Source organism: Oncorhynchus mykiss, chromosome 2, assembly GCF_013265735.2.
Source record: "Oncorhynchus mykiss isolate Arlee chromosome 2, USDA_OmykA_1.1, whole genome shotgun sequence".
NCBI classification, from domain to species: domain Eukaryota; kingdom Metazoa; phylum Chordata; class Actinopteri; order Salmoniformes; family Salmonidae; genus Oncorhynchus; species Oncorhynchus mykiss.
This window is the reverse complement of record NC_048566.1, coordinates 22,176,871-22,199,171: the sequence shown is the minus strand read 5'-3', so window position 1 is coordinate 22,199,171 and position 22,301 is coordinate 22,176,871. Positions and strand designations below refer to the sequence as shown.

Here is a 22,301-nt window from a genome sequence, read left to right as displayed (position 1 = left end):
ACCTGCAGTGCAATGACTTCACACACATCCTGTAGCACAGTGCTCTTCATCTTTGTGACATCTAATCACTATCAGTTTCCACTACTCTCTCTCTTTCTATACTCTATTTTTCTCTTCTCTCTCTACTATCTCTCTTTCTTACCACCCTCTACACGACACACTCTCCTTGTGGGTATCCCCTGTTTCCTCTTCCCCCATACTTTCTTAGTAATCGATTACCTCTAAGCCCAAACCTATCTCAGCCTCACTCCACCTTCACACACAAAGACAACAAACCTGTTCATCTGGCTGCAAACCCGGAAGAACATCAAAGAAAGAGAACGAGAGCATGAGAAAGTAACACAAAACAAAGAGAGAGAGAGAGAGAGGGACCAGCCAGAGTCAGACTGAGACATAAAAAAAAAATTCCGTTGTGCTGCAAAGAGAGCCTGGGGTCTATATCTGAGACACCATGTTGTAGATGAAATCAGAGAGCTACGCCACTTAGGGGGAGAGATAGTGCCTGGCATGAGAGTGTAAAATGTTGCCCAAGAAGGGGTGGAGAGAACAGGGCAGGAGAGGTGTTGAGATTGTTTAGGAAGGGTGAGTGGTTATTTGTCTGTCTTGTTCTGCCCTCCCTTGCTCTCTCTCTTTCAGGGTTTTCTCTTTACACTTACTCTTTACAAAATGAACTGGAAAGACTGTTCCTAAAAAAATCTTGGCTACTTCTGGAAAACTGACCAAAGAAATTGAGGATTTATGAATTGAGGACTTGATGAATGTAGGCTTGAAAACAAACATTTTTGAGAGATTGTTTGTAAACAGTTTTGAGAGATTATTTGTAAACATTTTTGAGAGATTATTTGTAAACAGTTTTGAGAGATTATTTGTAAACAGTTTTGAGAGATTATTTGTTTGCGCTTTTCTGGACAAGACGTTTCCCCTCCACTCTTTCTAAACCTCAGCAGCTGTCTCCATTCCTGTTGGACTATGGTATATTCTGGCGCTCTGCCCCTATCTGGGTTACCTGATTTCATTGGATTATTCTTTGGATTACTGAGGAACACTGGTGAAGATATATTGTATAAAATGTGCTCTTTTCAACCAAAGCTGTCAACCATAAAGATACAATGACAACATTTACTAAGCTGTCCATGCCATACGTGCCAGACATCTAGACCACTCCCTCATTCAACTGTCACAGATAGGGCTGCCAGACACAAACCGCCAGGGTGCACTGAATTGATCCCACTCGGACTAACACACCACAACCAGGAATCCCTCCTCAGGACAATGGCCACAGGAGGGAACGGGCTAGGATCTGACCGGAGCCTGAAATCCACCTCCCAGCCGTCGAGTGCCTCTGACCAGCGGCAGGTGGACAAGGCCCTAAAAAGGCTGGAGAAGCTGCACCAGCTGTGTACCAACCCCAGGCTGGGCCTGAGGAACAGCCCCCCGTACCTCCCCGATGTGGTCTCAGAGACAACCACGCTGCTCACCCAGGTGTGGGAGCCGTACAGGGGTCCTGCAGCTGGGGGGCAGGCCCCCCGGGGGGACGAGGGGGAGTACCTGAGGATCCATGCAAGACACCTGCTGGATAAGACTAACCGGGCCGTGCTGCTGTTTAAAGAGGGGCGTGATAAGATGTTCGAGGAGATGTCCAGCTACAGGTGAGAAAGAACAACAAGGGTCGGGACATAACTTGATATATTTGGTTCTGAACGATATCTTTGTAAAAACTCAAACGGATCAAAAAGTTACCTGCATGTGTCTCCAGTTAGGATTTGGAGCTTAATCCAATTACCATACGCTTTGTCAGTGTTGGGGAAGCTACTCTAAAAATATAGTTTACCAAGCTACCGATTACTTTACACTGAAAGAAGTTGAGCAACACTAAAGCTACCCTTAAGAAAATATAGTTTACTACAGAATGTATAAAACATTAGGAACACTTTCCAAATATTAACTTGCACCCCCTTTGCCCTCAGAACAGCCTCAATTCGTCGGGTAATGGACTCTACAAGGGGTCAAAAGCATTCCAAAGGGATGCCCAAGTTTACAGTGATACCCTGTCTGTAGTGTATAGTCTAGCAGACAGGCTGCATACGTTCGTGCCATGTGAGGAGCCAGGGGGAGATTTCAGTCCAGGCTGAGAGACATGATGCTCGCCACAATGACGTGACTACCAGATAGGCCTGTGCTAGATAACAAAATGACTCTATTGCCAAGCCTGAGAACCATTTTCGTTTTAATGTTTATTAGATTTGTCAGTGATGATCGCAAGTAAATGACTATATACAGTGAGGGAAAAAAGTATTTGATCCCCTGTTGATTTTGTACGTTTGCCCACTGACAAAGAAATGATCAGTCTACAATTTTAATGGTAGGTTTATTTGAACAGTGAGAGACAGAATAACAAACAAAAAATCCTGAAAAATGCATGTCAAAAATGTTTATAAATTGATTTGCATTTTAATGAGGGAAATAAGTATTTGACCCCTCTGCAAAACATGACTTAGTACTTGGTGGCAAAACCCTTGTTGGCAATCACAGAGGTCAGACGTTTCTTGTAGTTGGCCACCAGGTTTGCACACATCTCAGGAGGGATTTTGTCCCACTCCTCTTTGCAGATCTTCTCCCAAGTCATTAAGGTTTCGAGGCTGACGTTTGGCAACTCGAACCTTCAGCTCCCTCCACAGATTTTCTATGGGATTAAGGTCTGGAGACTGGCTAGGCCACTCCAGGACCATAATGTGCTTCTTCTTGAGCCACTCATTTGTTGCCTTGGCCATGTGTTTTGGGTCATTGTCATGCTGGAATACCCATCCACGACCCATTTTCAATGCCCTGGCTGAGGGAAGGAGGTTCTCACCCAAGATTTGACGGTACATGGCCCCGTCCATCGTCCCTTTGATGCGGTGAAGTTGTCCTGTCCCCTTAGCAGAAAAACACCCCCAAACCATAATGTTTCCACCTCCATGTTTGACGGTGGGGATGGTGTTCTTGGGGTCATAGGCATCATTCCTCCTCCTCCAAACAGTTGAGTTGATGCCTAAGAGCTCCATTTTGGTCTCATCTGACCACAACACTTTCACCCAGTTGTCCTCTGAATCATTCAGATGTTCAGCAAACTTCAGACGAGAATCTATATGTGCTTTCTTGAGCAGGGGGACCTTGCGGGCGCTGCAGGATTTCTGTCCTTCACGGCGTAGTGTGTTACCAATTGTTTTCTTGGTGACTATGGTCCCAGCTGCCTTGAGATCATTGACAAGATCCTCCCGTGTAGTTCTGGGCTGATTCCTCACCGTTCTCATGATCATTGCAACTCCACGAGGTGAGATCTTGCATGGAGCCCCAGGACGAGGGAGATTGACAGTTCTTCTGTGTTTCTTCCATTTGCGAATAATCGCACCAACTGTTGTCACCTTCTCACCAAGCTGCTTGGCGATGGTCTTGTAGCCCAATCCAGCCTTGTGTTGGTCTGCAATCTTGTCCCTGACATCCTTGGAGAGCTCTTTGGTCTTGGCCATGGTGGAGAGTTTGGAATCTGATTTATTGATTGCTTCTGTGGACAGGTGTCTTTTATACAGGTAACAAACTGAGATTAGGAGCACTCCCTTTAAGAGCGTGCCCCTAATCTCAGCTCGTTACCTGTATAAAAGACACCTGGGAGCCAGAAATCTTTCTGATTGAGAGGGGGTAAAATACATATTTCCACCATTAAAATGTAAATCATCATTTATAAAAAATGTTACATGCATTTTTCTGTTTTTTGTTGTTGTTTATCTGTCTCTCACTGTTCAAATAAACCTACCATTAAAATTATAGACTGATCATTTCTTTGTCAGTGGGCAAACGTACAAAATCAGCAGGGGATCAAATACTTTTTTCCCTCAATGTAGGATAGTCTGTAACCCCAAACAAAAATCTTAAACACACTCCACAATACTTTTATATAAAGCCTGCCAAGCTCTTTTGGCAATGCCAGATGACCATACTGTGTCAGGACAAAACAAGACTTTTAGCCCGTACAGAGAACTTTGTTTAGCAATTCTAAACTATGAAATATTTCGCCATATAGACAGAGTGTACAAAACATTAGGAACACCTTCCTAACACCTTCCTAATATTGAAGGAAGGTGTTCCTCAGAAAAGCCTCAATTCTTTGGGGCATGGACTCTACAGGGTGTCGAAAGCTTTCCACAGGATGCTGGCCCATATTGACTCCAATGCTTCCCACAGTTGTGACAAGTTGGCTGGATGTCTTTTGGGTGGTGGACCATTTTTGATACACATAGGAAACTGTTGAGCATGAAAAACTCAGCAGCGTTGCAGTTCATGACACACTCAAAGCCGTGCGCCTGGCACCTACTACCATACCCCGTTCAAAAACACTAAAATCTTTTGTCTTGCCCATTCACCCTTTGAATGGCACACATACACAATCCATGTCTCAATTGTCTCAAGGCTTAAAAATCCTTCTTTAACCTGTCTCATCCCCTTCCTCTACACTGACTGAAGTGGATTTAACAGGTGACATCAATAAGGGATCATAGCTTTCACCTGGATTCACCTGTTCAGAGCTAAATGTTTTGTACACTCAGTGTACAATTATAATATTTAATTCTGAAATGTCATAGACTCCAAATTGCAAGACAAGATCACTTTGGGGTCATATGTTAACAGAATTTGTTATTAAGGCTATTAAACACAAAACTATGTTTCAAGTGGGAATTAGGCAGGTCTGATGCCAAAAAAAGGAAGGAAATTATTGTCTGCTACACCTATATATATATATATATATATATTATTTTTTTCCAAGTAAAAAGTGTCTAGTCCCAATAGTTAGCTACATCACAACATTTCAAAAAAGTAATTCATTACTAAAAACACTACCAATATTTGAATTGAGTTCAACTACCACCAAGCTACTGCTAAATGTAGTTGAATTACTAGTTGAACCACATGGAGTTCACTACTCCCCAACACTGCACATTGTTGACATGGTTTTTGCTCTCCTCATTCACTTTTAATCTAGCATGAATAAACATGAATACTTTTCATATCCACAGAAGCGAAACAATTACTACTCAAAAAACATTATGCATGTGTAGACTACAAGACTATTGTACTATACCAGAAATTGAACCCTGAGGATACCATGATTTAGAGTACATTTTAGGATGTTGACTTTTCCACCTGAAAACAATTCCGTTCTGGGTTGACCGTTACTAAGACAAATAAATCAGCTGTGGGGTCAAGGGCAGGGCACGTGTCCGAGATATCTGACTCCACCAGCACCATGACACAGACTTTCCGCCAATATTTTCAATGCCCAACATTCAAATAAATGTTTAATTCTTAAGTAACTACGACCAACTAGGAAAATTAAAATGCATGGTATTAGATTTGCAAATTCATAAGGACTTGGTTGGCATTAGACTTGATATGTACACTAAGTGAATTTTGGAGCACAGCCAGAGACAGAGCAGAACCACAATAGACACAAATAGACCTGAGCACCCATTATTATCCAGTTATAGTACGAGCGAGACGAAAATGAACATTCCCAGTTCCCTCAAGTCGGCTGTCTTAAAACATAAACACAGAATCAATATGGCATTTAAGGTCGTGCTACTGCAGATACAGCAGGACTGGCAAGTCTTAACATAAGTGTTATTCCCTTCGCTCCTTGTCGTCCGTATTTTGCTCTCTGAATCTACAGAATGTGTGTATCATGAAATCACATCAATTTGCATTATGCCTTGTCATAACAAAAATGTAAATTAACAACTGAGAGAGGCAGATTGTTGTTAGTTTATATTAATAACACCCACATACAATGAAACAAACATTGACACCTACTCGCCCACACTCTCCTTCAAACCCCTCTCTGTTCGTAGAAAGCAACACAGAAACAAAAATAGACTTTCTCTGTTCTTATATGTTTTTACACACTGCCCACGCCTGGGTAAAATGCCGTAGTTTGCTTTAAAGCTAAATTCAATGGCAGGGTCCCTGCAGGTACAATTCCAATTAACCACGGTTGTTGCAGCAATAAGTAACAGCTATAAGGTAGATATTGTATATTACATTAGTGATAATAGTCTATTGCAAAAACTGGTAACTATGCCACATGTACTGTTGCCTTGTTGGTCTTCAGTGAGTGGCAGGCACATAGTACTATCACGCGTACACTATCAATGCCATGCAAGCTCTTTTTTTCAAATAAGAAGTTGCTATGCTTTACACACACCATTGAGCTCAACTGTAGACAGGATGTAGTGAATGAGTGTGGTGGAAATAAAGAAATGAACATGGTCAACCAGGTTAGTTAAGGATGGAAACTTCAGTCCTGCTCTCAACTGCCCGTACAGCCAGAGAGATGAGAGAATGGTTGAGACGGTGAGTGGAACACACAGTAAGAGGTTTGTGGCCGGATCTTTCCTGTCCCTGGCAGGCTGATAATAGACACTCAAGAGAGGAGCCACACAGTAACCTTTGAGTTTCTTGTTGGTTGGTCAAGTTGCTAACGGAAAATTATGTTTCTGCAGCACAAAACGAACAAGGACAGGAAGAGCTAGACTGTGACATCCTGTTTGTACAAGCATGAGTGTACCTGTGTGTGTGTGTGACATAGCGAGAGAGAGTGAGAGAGAGAGAGAGAGAGAGAGAGAGAGAGAGAGAGAGAGCAATACAGAAATACGCTACGGAGAAAGAAGGAACAGCCAAGTCAGAAATCAGCTTAAAGTAATTGAAGAATCCATAGAAACTAACCACTTCTGGGAAAAATGGAAAACTCTGAACAAACAACAACACAAGGAGTTATCTATCCAAAATGAAGATGTATGGATGAACCACTTCTCCAATCTTTTTGGCTCTATAACAAAGAACAAACAGCAAAACATTTACACTACCGTTCAAAAGTTTGGGGTCACTTAGAAATGCCCTTGTTTTAGACCTGGGCCCTGACAGTAAATCTCAGTAAGACAAAAGTAATGGTGTTCCAAAAAAGTCCAGTTGTCAGGACCACAAATACAAATTCCATCTAGACACCGTTGCCCTACAGCACACAAAAAAACAATACATACCTCAGCCTAAACATCAGCGCCACAGGTTACTTCCACAAAGCTGTGAACGATTTGAGCGACAAGGCAAGAATGCCGCGAAAAAGGAACATAAAATTTGACATACCAATTAGGATCTGGCTAAAAATACTTGTTCAGTGCAACCAACCAAGAATTCACAAAATGGGACAATCACCAAATTGAGACTCTGCATTCAGATTCTGCAAAAATGTAATCAGTGTACAAAGTAAAACACCAAATAAGGCATGAATTAGGCCAATACCCGCTAATGATCAAAATCCAGAAAAGAGACGTTAAATTCTACAACCACCTAAAAGGAAGAGATTCCTAAACCTTCCACAACAAAGCCATCACCTACAGAGAAATTAACCTGGAGAAGAGTCCCCTAAGCAAGCTGGTCCTAGGGCTTTGTTCACAAACACAAACAGATCCCACAGAGCCCCAGGACAGCAACACAATTAGACCCAACCAAATCATGAGAAAACAAAAAGATAATTACTTGACAGATTGAAAATAATTTACAAAAAAACTGAGCAAACTAGAATGCTATTTGGCACTAAACAGAGAGTGCACAGTGGCAGAATACCTGGCTACTGTGACTGACCCACAAATCTTTGACTATGTACAGACTCAGTGAACATGGCCTTGCTATTGAGAAAGGCCACCGAAGGCAGACCTGGCTCTCAAGAGAAGACAGGCTATGTGCACACTGCCCACAAAAGGAGGTGGAAACTGAGCTGCACTTCCTAACCTCCTGCCAAATATATGACCATATTAGAGACACATTTTCCCTCAGATTACACAGACCCACAAAGAATTCTAAAACAAATCCAATTTTGATAAACTCCCATATCTGTTGGGTGAAATACCACAGTGTGCCATCACAGCAGCAAGATTTGTGACCTGTTGCCACAAGAAAAGGGCAACCAGTGAAGAACAAACACCATTGTAAATAAAACCTAAATTTCTGTTTATTTATTTTCTATTTTGTACTTTAACTATTTGCACATCATTACAACACTATATATAGACATAATATGACATTTGAAATGTCTTTATTCTTTTGGAACTTTTGTGAGTCTAATATTTACTGTTATTTTGTATTGTTTATTTCACTTTTGTTTATTATCTATTTCACTTGCTTTGTCAATGTAAACATATGTTTCCCATGCCAATAAAGCCCCTTAAATTGAATTGAACTGATAGAGAGAGAAAGAGAGGGATACATTACTGCTTGTTAGAGGGTACAATACCCATTATGTCTATGAGATCTAAAGTTTATTTTAATTCTAGCTGCCACTGTTGCATTTTAAGCTATGGACCACCCTTATCACCCTAGTTGATACATTGTAAAAAGCTCAGAATAGCTTCATGTTATTTTCTGTTATTCACAGGAGAAACTTGACCAAGCTGTCCCTGCTCTTCAATCACATGCTCTGGGAGCTAAGGGCCATGTTTCCAGAGGGAAGCTTTCAAGGCAACACCTTTAGGCTGACTAAGACAGAGGCTGGAGAGTTCTGGAGGCGAGAATTTGGAAACAAGTGAGTGTTGGGTGGGGTAACAGTGGAACTAGAATGGAATAAGGGACGTGGGCTTGACAGAACATTCCACAAATAGGAACAGTCTATTTGTATGTACACCACTGGTCAAAAGTTTTTGTTCACCTACTCATTCAAGGATTCTTCTTTATTTTGACTATTTTCTAGATTGTAGAATAATAGTGAAGACATCAAAACTATGAAATAACACATATGGAATCATGTAGGAACCAAAAAAGTGTTAAACAAATCAAAATATATTTTATATTTGAGATACTTCAAATAACCACCCTTTGCCCTGATGACAGTTTTGCACACTCTTGACATTCTCTCAACCAGCTTCACCTGGAATGCTTTTCCAACAGTCTTGAAGAAGTTCCCACATATACTGAGTACTTGTTGGCTGCTTTCCTTTCACTCTGTGGTCCGACTCATCCCAAACCATCTCAATTTGGTTGAGGTCGGGGGATTGTGGAAGTCAGGTCATCTGATGCAGCCCTCCATCTCCTTCTTGGTAAAATAGCCCTTACACAGCCTGGAGGTGTGTTTTGGGTCATTGTCCTGTTGAAAAACAAATGATAGTCCCACTAAGCCCAAACCAGATGGGATGGCGTATCGCTGCAGAATGCTGTGGGAGCCATGCTGGTTAAGTGTGCCTTGAATTCCAAATAAATCACAGACACTGTCACTAGCAAAGTACCCCCACATTACAACACCTCCTCCTCCATGCTTTACAGTGGGAAATACACATGCGGAGATCATCCGTTCACCCACACCGCATCTCACAAAGAGATGGCAGGTTGGAACCAAAAATCTCCAAAGGAAAAGGACACATTTCCACCGGTCTAATGTCCATTTCTCATGTTTCTTGGCCCAAGCAAGTCTCTTCTTATTATTGGTGTCCTTTAGTAGTGATTTCTTTGCAGCAATTCGACCATGAAGGCCTGATTCACACAGTCTCCCCTGAACAGTTGATGTCGAGATGTGTCTGTTACTTGAACTCTGTGAAGCATTTATTTGGGCTGCAATTTCTGAGGCTGGTAACGCTAATGAACTTATCCAGAGGTAACTCTGGGTCTTCCATTCCTGTGACGGTCCTCAAGAGAGCCAGTTTAATCATTGCGCTTGATGTGTTTTGCGACTGCACTTGAAGAAACTTTAAAAGTTCTTGAAATTTTCCGTATTGACTGACCATGTCTTAAAGTAATGATGGACTGTACTTTGTCATTGCTTATTTGAGCTGTTCTTGCCATAATATGGACTTGGTCTTTTACCAAATAGGGCTATCTTCTGTGTACCACCCCTAACTTGTCACAACACAACTGATTGGTTCAAACACATTAAGCAGGAAAGAAATTCCACAAATCAACTTTTAAGAAGGCACACCTGTTAATTGAAATGCATTCCAGGTGACTACCTCATGAAGCTGATTGAGAGAATACCAAGAGTGTGCAAAGATGTCATCAAGGCAAACAGTGGCTATTTGAAGAATCAAAATATTTTTTGTTTACCCCATGATTCCATGTGTTATTTCATTGTTTTATGTCTTCACTGTTATTCTACAATGTAGAAAATAGTAAAAATGAATAAAAACCCTTGAGTGAGTCGGTGTTCTAAAACTTTTGACTGGTGGTGTAGGCAGTTTTTTTCTAGTCTTGTGAAAAGTATTCTGTTCCTCCACTTGCGTTTTCACTCCTCTCACTTTCACACTCGTTCTCTCTCTCATTTTCCTTCTTCCTTTATCTCACACCCCTCTCTCCCTTTCCTCCCCTCCTCTCCTCCCCTCCTCTCCCTCTCCTCCCCTCCTCTCGTTCTCTCTCCCTCTCCTCCCCTCCTCTCCTCTCCTCCTCTCCTCTCCTCCCCTCCTCTCGTTCTCTCTCCTAGGTGTATTGTGCAGTGGAGCAGTTTTAAGCAGCATCTCCGTAGGGTCCATGGCTTTGAAGAGGGGATGGAGTCCATGGCTCTAAAGTCCACTGTAGATCTCACCTGTAATGACCACATCTCAGTGTTCGAGTTTGACATCTTCACCAGGCTATTCCAGGTACGTGTGATCCATATATGTTAGCCCTGTTCTAAGTAGCCCTACATCCTGGTTAATTAGACACCTCGCATAATGTTCAGTGAACATGCATTCTGTCACTTTCCAAGACGTCTCTCCCATTCTTTCTCTCCCACTGTCTAAACAAAGCCAAAACATTCCAAAGTGGAAAGAAATAACACATATTTCAACTGATAGTAAATATGTCCTCCCCTCTCCTGTCAGCCCTGGAGGTCTCTTCTGAGGAACTGGAACCAGTTGGCAGTGACCCACCCCGGCTACATGGCCTTCCTCACCTACGACCAGGTCAAAGCCCGCCTCCAAAACTACCTGCACCAGCCCGGGAGGTGAGGACAGGAGAGATTGTTTGGAGGTGGATGGGTTGGGGTGTGGCGAGAGAGAGTAGATGAAGGGAAGGAACCGCGGGATAGGAAGGACTCAGGAGAAAAGAGAGGAGATGTACCATACCCTACAACAATATCTGCAATGATTACTTTTAATGGGACACACTGTCATTATAATTATAGTGATAGTAAAGAATGATACCTAGATAAGTAGAGGTAACTGCCAAAATAATGGAAACACTTGAAGAAATGAGGGGTACAAAGTATAATGAAAGAAGGTGCTTCCACACAGGTGTGGTTTCTGAGCTAATTAAGCAATTGGCATCCCATTATGCTTAGGGTCATGTACAAAAATGCTGGGCAGGCCATTATTTTGCCCATTATTTTGGCTACTATGGCTGTAAGATGACACCCACTGGGCATGAGAGGTCACTGAATGGTTTGATGAGCATGAAAACAATGTAAACCATATGCCATGGCCATCTCAGTCACCAGATCTCAACCCAATTGAACACTTATGGGAGATTCTGGAGCGGCACCTGAGGCACCGTTTTCAACCACCATCAACAAAACACCAAATTATTGAATTTCTCATGGAAGAATGGTGTCGCATCCTTCCAACAGAGTTCCAGACACTTGTAGAATCTATTCCAAGGATGCATTGAAGCTGTTCTGGCTCGTGGTGGCCCAACGCCCTGATAAGATACAGAGTTGGTGTTTCCTTTATTTTGGCGGTTACCTGTATTTCATGGTCAAATCTGTATGTACTTCAGTAAAGACATTTCCCTGTGAACTCTGTATCTCTGTCCAGCTACATCTTCCGTCTGAGCTGCACTCGGATGGGCCAGTGGGCCATTGGTCATGTGACTGGTGATGGCGGCATCGTACAGACGATCCCCCAGAATACACCTCTCTACCAGGCCCTCATCCAGGGCTTCAGGGAGGGCTGGTGAGTAAACACACACACATGGACACACCACAGGAGGTTGGTGGAACCTTAATTGGGGAGGACAGGCTTGTGGTCATGACTGGAGTGTAATCAGTGGAATGGTATGAAATACATCAAACACATGGTTTCCAGGTGTTTGATGCCATTTCATTTGCGCCGTTCCGGCCGTTATTATGAGCCGTTCTCCCCTCAGGAGCCTCCACTGACACACACACCAGTGATGCGCGGGTTGACTCATAAAAAAAGGTGGTTATATCTGTGGGGTGGGTTCAGGGTCATTAACTATTGTGTGGATGAAGGGTGGCTGGGTGGCGGGCAGTTCAATAAAGAGAAAACAGTACCTTAAAAAATCCACAAACATTGAGGTTTTAATTGAATTATATTAGGCCTTCTGGCAATGGCTTTAGAGCATATGCCTAAGCTTTAGGGCCTAACTGTACGAGTGCTAAATAGTGTACACTCCAATCGCTGAATGCTTATGGTAACTGGCAGAAAAAGCTCACTTCAATACATGGAGGCAAAAATGTGCTAAATAGTGTACACTCCAATCGCTAAATGCTTATGGTAACTGTCAGAAAAAGCTCACTTCAATACATGGAGGCAAAAATGTGCTAAATAGTGTACACTCCAATCGCTAAATGCTTATGGTAACTGTCAGAAAAAGCTCACTTCAATACATGGAGACAAAAAGGACAACGCCAGAGTTTAATTCAATTAGAGAAAAGCTGTGAAATGAAGAGTTGAAGATAAAGAGAAGGGAAAAGTCATGTTTGGGAAAGATTTGTGAAGTGATAACAGAGGATGATAGCAGTGCCGGTTATGTGATTTATGTGTGATGATTGTGAGACTATACAAATTCCACAGTCAGAAGATGGGGACTTCAAATAGGCCCATGGCAAGTCAAAGGAACTGTAGCCTACTGTTCAAATGTGTTCAATGGAAACCTAAATCTGGACACTAACAGTACGTCTATAGCCTCTCACATAGCCTTAATAACAACTCCTGCAGAATTAAGCATTTCTTGATACACCAAATGTAGGCAAAATTTTGACTTGGGAACAGGAGGTGTGGTGGTTCATTTCTTTACTATCAAATGAGGAGAGACAAACTTATCACACAAGTCAGAGTTATACTTAAACTAAATCTTTAATAGTGAGAGCTTTGCAATAGCAATGACTTGTCAACGATTCACCATTTCTAATGATCCGTTGAGAGTGGCGAGACAAAAGTACAAAGGTATTTTATAGCCAAGATACACCCCCTTTCAACCTACATGACGAACAACAGATACATCGAATGTGTCACAAGGTTAAGACTCCAAACTGGAACCATCTCTCCCTGGCACGGTATAGAGCAGAAAAGTTAACTCATGCTCTGGAATGCTCTTTAGGTTTTATCACCCAAAGACATCGTACATTTGCTCTGTCAGTGTTATCTCCCAGAGGCCCATCCTCAGTAGAACACACACAATAGTTAACAGAATACTCTGTTCTGTCGAATAAAACAACCATTTGATGCAATAAAAGCATTATAACATAATCTTGCAATTTTTCCATGACAGAGTGCTGATGGTTTATTAAAAATTGTGGGCGGGTGCAGGTGAACAAACAGCTGACCAACACTCACACACAACATTTGCACAGGCCTGTAATTGTTTTGCATAATGTGTGCGTAATTCTGTGTTGTGTTTGTCTGCAGCTATCTTTACCCTGACGGACGTGATGTGAACCCAGACCTCACCAGTCTGTGTGAACCAGCACAGAGAAGCAGGGTCAAAGTCACAGAGGACGAGTATGAGATGTACTGTGAGATGGGTAGTGCCTTCCAGCTGTGTAAGATCTGTACAGAGAGAGACAAGGACACACGCATCCAGCCCTGCGGACACCTGCTGTGCCAACCCTGCCTCACAGGATGGCAGGTATGCCTGCTCTGTGATTGACGACGTCACCAACAAAATCCTCAAAGTCAAACCACACATCGTTCACTCACACAATGTCTCTGACATCACCCAGCCACATCCTCTTGTATTAATATACATCATCAACATACCAATTTGGGTTAACTGTATGGAATTGTTTTTTGGTCAGACAGTTAATGTCTTCCCATCCACCTGTCAATCAGTCAGTTAGTCAGTTAGTTAGTCAGTCAGTCAGTTAATCTGTCAGTCAGTTTGTCAGTAGGCTAGTCTGTCCATCTGTGCGTCAGTCAGTGAGCCAGCCCCTACACATCAGTAGGTGAACCGGCGTAGCAGCATGTAGAGCAGTATTATTGGCCATCGTGTCCTAACATGTGGGTTAGGACTTCCTGTGTGAGCCGAAGCGTACATCCTCCTCATGCTACACTCACACTGAGGGAACTCACCCTTAGAGTTTCCACTCCTCACCGGGTCACACACTCTCACACACTGACACACACTGTCACAGTCACACTTCAGGGGACAAGAAGACACAATAGAATAGATTTGAACAGAATACTCCGGTTTTTACCAAAGTGAACTACGGTAGAATGCTCAATCTTAGTTTGATATGCTAAATCAGTTGCTTTACTGTAAGTGTAGCTTCATGCAAATAACACACAGAACGGACATTATTACGGGTATTGTACTTTCAGCATGGGAAATATATCTGCTCAGGAATGCTCTTGACAAATTACTGCAGCATCATCCCAGGGATCTTTTTGACATATGGCAATCATTTTTCTCTCTGCATTGTTGGGAAGGGCCCGGAAGTATTTCACTGTTAGTCTATACCTGTTGTTACGAAGTTTGTGACAAATAAAATGTGAATTGATTTGATACAACAATACAGAAACGTACACAGACACGTGAGTTTCCACACATTAACAGACAGTACAGATGTGTAGATCATGTTTATTCTGTTTAACCTGGTGTCCTCATTCCATGTGATGCAGAAGTCGGATGGACACACCTGCCCATACTGTCGCTGTGACATCAGAGGGACAGAGTCCATCCTGGTGGAGCCTTACCTGTCTGTCAGCGAGGAAGAGGAAGATGAAGATGACCTGGAGGATGTACAGCTAGTCATGAAAAACCTGGCCTATATGAAGAGGGTGTGTTTTGTTGTGTGTGGGGGTGGGGTGGGGTGGGATTCTCTTTTACTGTCTCTGCCTCGGGGGGGTTTCTCTTGCATTGACTCTCCTTTCAACTTCTCTCTCTCTCTCTCTCTCACTCTCTCTCTCTCTCTCTCTCTCTCTCTCTCTCTCTCTCTGATGCAGATGTCGTCTGAAGAGTACCAGTTCCCCAGCTCTCGCCTCGTTCCACCCCTCCCTCCCAAACACAGCACCTTCTCCCACTGCCCTTCCCCACAAGCCCCCTTACGGCCCTCCGATATACTGGCCGAAAACTCCCACTCTAACTCGAGTTCTGTAAGTTCCCTCATACACACACTCTACAGAATTGATAGTAACAGTACCACAATGGAAAGAAGAAGTTTAACCCATATTCACTGATAACTGGGGCTTCGGTAGACAGCTAAAAGTGTGTCCTTATTCCACCACAGGCTCACAGTGACACCCCCTCAGACAGAGCGCTCACACACACCACTGCCAGCACTAACAGGTGAGCTCTAAATGCCTACTGCAGTGGATGGATAACTGCATTTTAGGCTTTTAAGACTTATGGAAGATGTCTGTCAGAAATAAAATAATTGTGTACTGTTGCCTACATCCTAAAGAAGCTCAGGAGATAAAATAGGGCAATGTAAAAAATGTTAGCTCACTGTTTGTTCCTCCCTTGGTCTGATGTTTACTGGCTGTAGCCATACAGTTTTCTGAATCCATTTTTTAGAAACAGTTTTGGTTTGTATGCTTTGCTCAATAACCTGAAACCTCACCACTTTGTGTGTGACCTAATGCTACACAACTAAATCAAATCCATTTGGTTACAGTACTTCCTCATTGAATTTGATTGACAGCTCTTGTGTTCGGTCTCCTCTCCTTAAGATGCCAGTGGGAGGAGCTAGCTAGTAGTGAGGAGGAGAATTCTGGGGGGTTCAGACAACCGCCCACACTCCCAATCTCTCACAGGCCAGCCATGCCTGTCCCCAATGGGACTTTCAAAAAGTGTGTGTTTATTATTAGTGTAAATGTGGCCACAAGTACCATGTTTTAATTGTAAACATTATTTGTATAGCACCTTGTATTCAGTATTAGCTTTCCAAAGTGTTAAAACATGACGGTGGTGAATGCTGTTGTTGTGTTCTCTGTGTAACAGTGAGGATTCTGTCTCAAAGCCAAACCTCCCCTCCTGTTCCGTCTCCTCCCAGTCCTGTGGAGAGGGTGAGTATCGGAGAGGAGGGGGGAGGGAGTGGAGGGCTGTTCTATCCCATAATAAAGTATTTTACAGGGGCTTTTCCACTTACTGTAACACACACTTGACCCCTCACTAACCTCTCTCTATCTATCGATAGATATCGATCTATTGATCTATTGATCTATTGATCTAACATTTCTCTTGAAGGTGGAGCAGCCTGGGAAGGGGCTTCAGATTCAGTGAAACAGAAGAAGAGGTATAAAGAAAGGAGTGAAAGGATGTCAGAGCTCGGGTACAGCCAGAGAGAGCGGGAGAGAACCATGTCCTCCTGACGCTGGGAGAAAAGATAAGCACAACATCTCTGACTCAAGAATGGATGGATAATAGGAATAAGAAAGGTTGATTTCCACTGTTCCTGATAAACAGCCATTGTTAATCTTATGTACCTTATGAATATGTATCTTATGTATGCCTTAATATGGAGGGAGAATGCCCTGTTGATAAACTAATAATGACATCAAAGTGAATGGAGAAGGACAGACTGATGGAGCAACTCACTGATGCCCTCTGCTGCACAGCAAACAGAGTAAGCTGCTGCACAGCAAACAGAGTAAGCTGCTGCACAGTTCCAAAAACAAGTAAAATTATTTCATTGCTTGATGTGTGTATGTAGGGCATTGAAAATATGCTACCTCCTAATTTACCCCATACTTAAAACATATTGTCCAGGATGTATGACTAGTACGGTATATAGCCTGCATACTATAGTTGTATGTTAATATGATCAAACATGAAACCCAAATAAAACTTTTGCACCTCCATCATACCAATACAAATGCACATAGTAATGAAAGTGTAGTTCCTAAGACAGACAGACGGAAGATAGTGTAACTTCAGGCTTTATTGTGTTTGACATGCTTACACTCTGTGCTGATTCCACTTTAGTATCAAACTAGGAGGAGAGAGAGAGAAAGAGAGAGAGAGGAAGAGTTTGGAGGAGTGGAGGTCTGAGAGACAGGGAGGAAGAGTTTGGAGGAGTGGAGGTCTGAGAGACAAGGAGGAAAGCAGCTAGTGTTGTTACATGTTGGCCTTCATGGTCTCATCGATCCAGGGGAGGAACTCACACACTTTGACATAGACTCCGGGGTATCCGGGCACGGCACAGCCCTGACCCCAGGACACCAGGCCATGAACCTCACCCAAACACACTAGACCACTTCCAGAGTCCCCCTGAGAGAGAGAGAAAAAGAGAAGGAGAGAGAGAGAGAGAGAGAGAGTGTGAGAGAGAGAGAGTGTGTGAGAGAGAGTGTGAGAGAGAGTGTGAGAGAGGTAAGGAATCATTTCAAGGTGATCCTAATATGTACCACTGTGTTTTATAAATGACTAAACGGTCTCATCAAAAAGGTGTCATATACTGTACGTACGTTGCATGCGTCTCTGCCTCCGTCCATGTATCCGGCACACACCATCCTGCGGGTGAGCATGCCAGGGTAGGCCATCTCACACTTCTCATCCTCCAGTATGGGCACATCCAGACACTGCAGACGGGCGGGCATGTTTACTGAGAAGGAAGTAAAAGGCAGGGAGATTTAGTTATTTAATATAACTTATCCGTAGTCATACCTCTTCTCCGGGTGAGGCGTGTGTTGTTAGAGTGTGTGTGGATAAAAGTACTGAGGGCATAATTCATGTTGGTAAAGTTTGTTTGGTATAGTGTGTTTGGGTGTAATTTCTGTGGTTATAGTTTTGTAAAGGTAAAATGCAGGGGTATTTGGTCCGTCTCACCCTCCTCTCCGGTGGCGATGTTGCCCCAGCCAGAGACAGAGCAGGGGAGGCCTGCGTATGGGCAGCTGGTGGGCAGCGGGATGGGCTTTACGTAATCAGTGATTTCCACAGGGTGGAACAGCTTGATCAGCATCATGTCATAGTCCAGCGTCTGGTAGTCATAGCTACAGAGAGAAGAGAGAGAGGCCAAGGGATTTTTATTGAATCATGTAATGTGATAAAACTCCATTCAGCCTCGGTTCGGTAGTTAAAATGGCTTCCCTAAAGTGATGTGTAAGGGGTAAGTGTGGGTGTAGCTTGCCTGGGATGCCAGATTATGTTTTGAGTCTTCATGAGCTGCTCAGTTCCCTCAAACACACGCAGGTTGTGCTCTCCAAGCATGATCTGCATAGCGTAGGGGCTGAGAGAGAAGGACGAAGGAGAGAAAGGGCAGATGAAGGAGAGGAGGAAGAGGTGGTGAAAGACAGGGTGATTACAACTTTGATTACAGAGAAACCTCATGTCAGTTTGATAAGATTCAGTGTCACACTGCGGAAGACATAGAAGAGCCCTCCTTTTGGTCCATATTGGCCCGAAATCTGGTGTTCTGCCCCTGAGCAATGCGTTTAACCCACTGTTCCACGGGTGCCGAAGACGTGGATGTCGATTAAGGCAGCTCCCCGTACCTCTCTGATTCAGAGGGGTTGTGTTAAATGCAGAAGACACATTTCAGTTGAATGTATTCAGTTGTACAACTGACTAGGTATCCCCTTTCCCTCCCCTGCCCTCCACCCTTACTCACTTGTACCAGCAGTGAGCGACAGAGAGCACCCACTGCTCATTGATGAGCACGGCTCCGCAGAAGTGGTACCCGTAGTTGAGGGAGGCCATCCAGGGTCGGGAGTGAGGTTCACACTCCTGGCCACCGATGATCTTACCATCCTCACGGGGCACTGCCGCTGAAACACACAGAGAGAGACACCATACAGAGAGAGTGGTCACAAGAGGGGAGAGATGAGGACATTGTTGCACTCTGAATAGTATTCATCAGAATTGTTCTACCTCACATAGAAACAGCCTGTTTAGTAAAAACGTTGAAAGCTCTTATAAGCTATATGTAAGATTAATATTCCCTACAAATAGTTTGTGATATATAATTGGTAGAGTATATTAAAGTACTGTGTGTGTGTGTGTGTGTGTGTGTGTGTGTGTGTGTGTGTGTGTGTGTGTGTGTGTGTGTGTGTGTGTGTGTGTGTGTGTGTGTGTGTGTGTGTGTGTGTGTGTGTGTGTGTGTGTGTGTGTGTGTGTGTGTGTGTGCGTTTAATTACCAGCAGCTCCAACCAGCAGTATCAGAGCGAGCAGTCTCATGGTGTCTGTCTGTCCGGTGAACACTGGCTGATCAAAGACACCTGGACACGCGCATGGACTTTATTTATACACACCCTATCAGCCCCCCCACCCATACCTTACCTCCCCCACCCCTCACACCCTACCTTACCTCCCCTACCCCTCACACCCTACCCCTCCCCTACCCCTCACACACTATCTGCACTGCCCTCCCATGTGCTCACAACATTCACTCTACCCCACTGACCACCATAATCACCTCCCCCTCCCCTTACTCAGCCTTATCCCTAAACACACAAGCATACAAGGGCCACAATATTTTATTTAATGCACCTGCATACACTTCGCAACATACACGCCCTTCCGTATTTATTTGGATAGTGAAGCTAAAACTATTATTTTGGCTCTATACTTCAGCATTTTGGATTTGAGATCACATGTTTTATATAAGCCGACAGTACAGAATGTCACCTTCAATTTGAGGGTGCTTCATACATATCTGTTTTACCATTTCGAAATGATAGTACTTTATGTATCTAGTCCTCCCATTTGAAGGTGTCAGAAGTATTGAGAGTGTTGTAGTGTGCCATCTGATTAGCTTAATATAAGGAATTTCATGTATAGCATTTTCTTTGACTTTGTACTTTTACTCAAAAAATGTTCCACCCCTGCTAAATCAAGTTTGTGACTCTACAAACTTGTTGCATGCATTTTCAGTTTGTTTTGGTTGTGTTTCAGATTATGTTGTGCCCAGTAGAAATTAATGGTACATAATGTATTGTCATTTTGGAGTCACTTTTGTTGTTAATAAGAATATAATATGTTTCTGAACACTTCTACATTCATCTGGATGTTACCATGATAATCATGAAGGAATCTTGAATAATTATGAGTGATAAAGATACAGATGCATGAATATCATAACTCCAAGAAAATCCTAACCTCCCCTGTTATTTGTAATGGTGAGAGGTTAACATGTTTTGGGGGCATGTGTTATGGTGAGTGAATGAGGACCCAAAAGCAAACTAACTTAAACAGAGCTTCTTTAATAACCAAACATAGGTAGGCTCAGATAGACCGGCAGATTCCGACAGGACAGGACAAGGTTACAGCAAACATGACGATAGTCTGGCTCAGGCATGAAACACAACAAACAAGAATCCGACAAGGACAGGAACAGAAACAGAGAGAGATATAGGGACCTAATCAGAGGGAAAAAGGGAACAGGTGGGAAACGGGGTGAATGGGTAGTCAGAGGAGACAAGGAACAGCTGGGGGAAAGCGGGGGAGAAAAGGTAACCTAACAACGACCAGCAGAGGGAGACAGGGTGAAGGGAAAGGACAGAGACAAGACACAACATGACAGTACATGACAGCATGACCTTTGTCCTTCTGTAACATCATTATTCATTCATTATTTTTTATTTATTTATTTATTTCACCTTTATTTAACCAGGTAGGTTAGTTGAGAACAAGTTCTCATTTACAACTGCGACCTGGCCAAGAAAAAGCAAAGCAGTGTGACAAAAACAACAACACAGAGTTACACATAAACAAACGTACAGTCAACAACACAAAATAAAAGAAAAATAGAAAAAGCTATGTACAGTGTGTGCAAATGTAGAAGAGTAGGGAGGTAGGCAATAAATAGGTCCTAGAGGCAAAAATAATTACAATTTAGCATTAATACAATACGGTAAGCTGCTCAGACAGCTGATGCTTAAAGTTAGAGAGGGAGATATAAGACTCCAGCTTCAGCGATTTTTGCAATTTGTTCCAGTCATTGGCAGCAGAGAACTGGAAGGAAAGGCAGCCAAAGGAAGTGTTGACATTGGGGATGACCAGTGCAATGTACCTGCTGGAGCACGTGCTAAGGGTGGGTGTTGCTATGGTGACCAGTGAGCTGAGATAAGGCGGGGCTTTACCTAGCAAAGACTTATAGATGACCTGGAGCCAGTGGGTTTGGCAACGGATATGTAGTGAGGGCCAGCCAACGAGAGCATACAGGTCACGGTGGTGGGTAGTATATGGGGCTTTGGTGATAAAACGGATGGCACTGGGATAGACTAAATCCAGTTTGCTGAGTAGAGTGTTGGGGGCTATTTTGTAAATGACATCACCGAAGTCCAGGATTGGTAGGATAGTCCGTTTTACGATGTTATGTTTGGCAGCATGAGTGAAGGAGACTTTGTTGCGAAATTGGAAGCCGATTCTAGATTTAATTTTGGATTGGAGATGCTTAATATGAGTCTGGAAGGAGAGTTTACAGTCTAACCAGACAGGTTAGACTAGGTCAGAACCATCCAGAGTAGTGATGCTAGTCGGGCAGGAGGGTGTGGGCAGCAATCGGTTGAAGAGCATGCACTTAGTTTTACTAGCATTTAAATGCAGTTGGAGGCCACGAAGGAGTGTTGTATGGCGTTGAAGCTCGTTTGGAGGTTAGTTAGCACAGTGTCCAAAGAAGGGCCAGATGTATACAGAATGGTGTCGTAAGAGAATCACCAGCAGCTAGAGCGACATCATTGATATATACAGAGAAAAGAGTCGGCCTGAGAATTGAGCCCTGAGGCACCCCCATAGACACTGCCAGAGGTCCGGACAACAGGCCCTTCGATTTGAGACACTGAACTATATCTGAGAAATAGTTGGTGAATCAGGCGAGGCAGTCATAAGAATAAGAATGCGGTGAATGACAGAGTCGAAAGCTTTGGCCAGGTTGATGAAGACGGCTGCACAGTACTGTCTTTTATCAATGGCGGTTATGATATCGTTTAGGACCTTGAGCGTGGCTGAGGTGCCCCCATGACCTGCTCGGAAACCAGATTGCATAGTGGAGAAGGTACGGTGGGATTCGAAATGGTCGGTGATCTGTTTATTAACTTGGCATTCAAAGATTTTAGAAAGACAGGGCAGGATGGTTATAGGTCTATAACAGTTTGGGTCTAAGGTATCTCCCCCTTTGAAGTGGGGGATGACCGCGGCAG

At 43.3% G+C, this 22,301-nt stretch overlaps 2 protein-coding genes across 2 annotated transcripts in view; one reads left to right on the top strand and one right to left on the bottom strand.

The window, feature by feature from the left end:
• The first annotated feature begins 331 nt into the window (after positions 1–331).
• Positions 332–17,327, top strand: LOC110537752 (E3 ubiquitin-protein ligase CBL). Its single transcript, XM_021624116.2, has 11 exons — positions 332–1,649; positions 8,462–8,608; positions 10,490–10,646; positions 10,869–10,990; positions 11,799–11,936; positions 13,635–13,854; positions 14,847–15,005; positions 15,171–15,320; positions 15,455–15,513; positions 16,168–16,232; positions 16,414–17,327. The coding sequence occupies exons 1-11, from the start codon at positions 1,273–1,275 to the stop codon at positions 16,536–16,538; spliced, it is 1,719 nt and encodes a 572-aa protein (XP_021479791.2). The 5' UTR covers positions 332–1,272; the 3' UTR covers positions 16,539–17,327.
• The window catches only part of LOC110537812, a 27,325-nt gene continuing 22,111 nt past the window's right edge, over positions 17,088–22,301 (bottom strand). Inside the window, exons 10-15 of the mRNA XM_036961779.1 lie at positions 19,299–19,379; positions 18,773–18,929; positions 18,293–18,391; positions 17,992–18,155; positions 17,631–17,767; positions 17,088–17,436 (exon numbers count right to left, since the gene is read on the bottom strand). Coding sequence (XP_036817674.1) covers positions 17,284–17,436; positions 17,631–17,767; positions 17,992–18,155; positions 18,293–18,391; positions 18,773–18,929; positions 19,299–19,379 — 791 coding nt within the window. The 3' untranslated portion in view covers positions 17,088–17,283. The remainder of the gene's footprint in view (positions 17,437–17,630; positions 17,768–17,991; positions 18,156–18,292; positions 18,392–18,772; positions 18,930–19,298; positions 19,380–22,301) is intronic.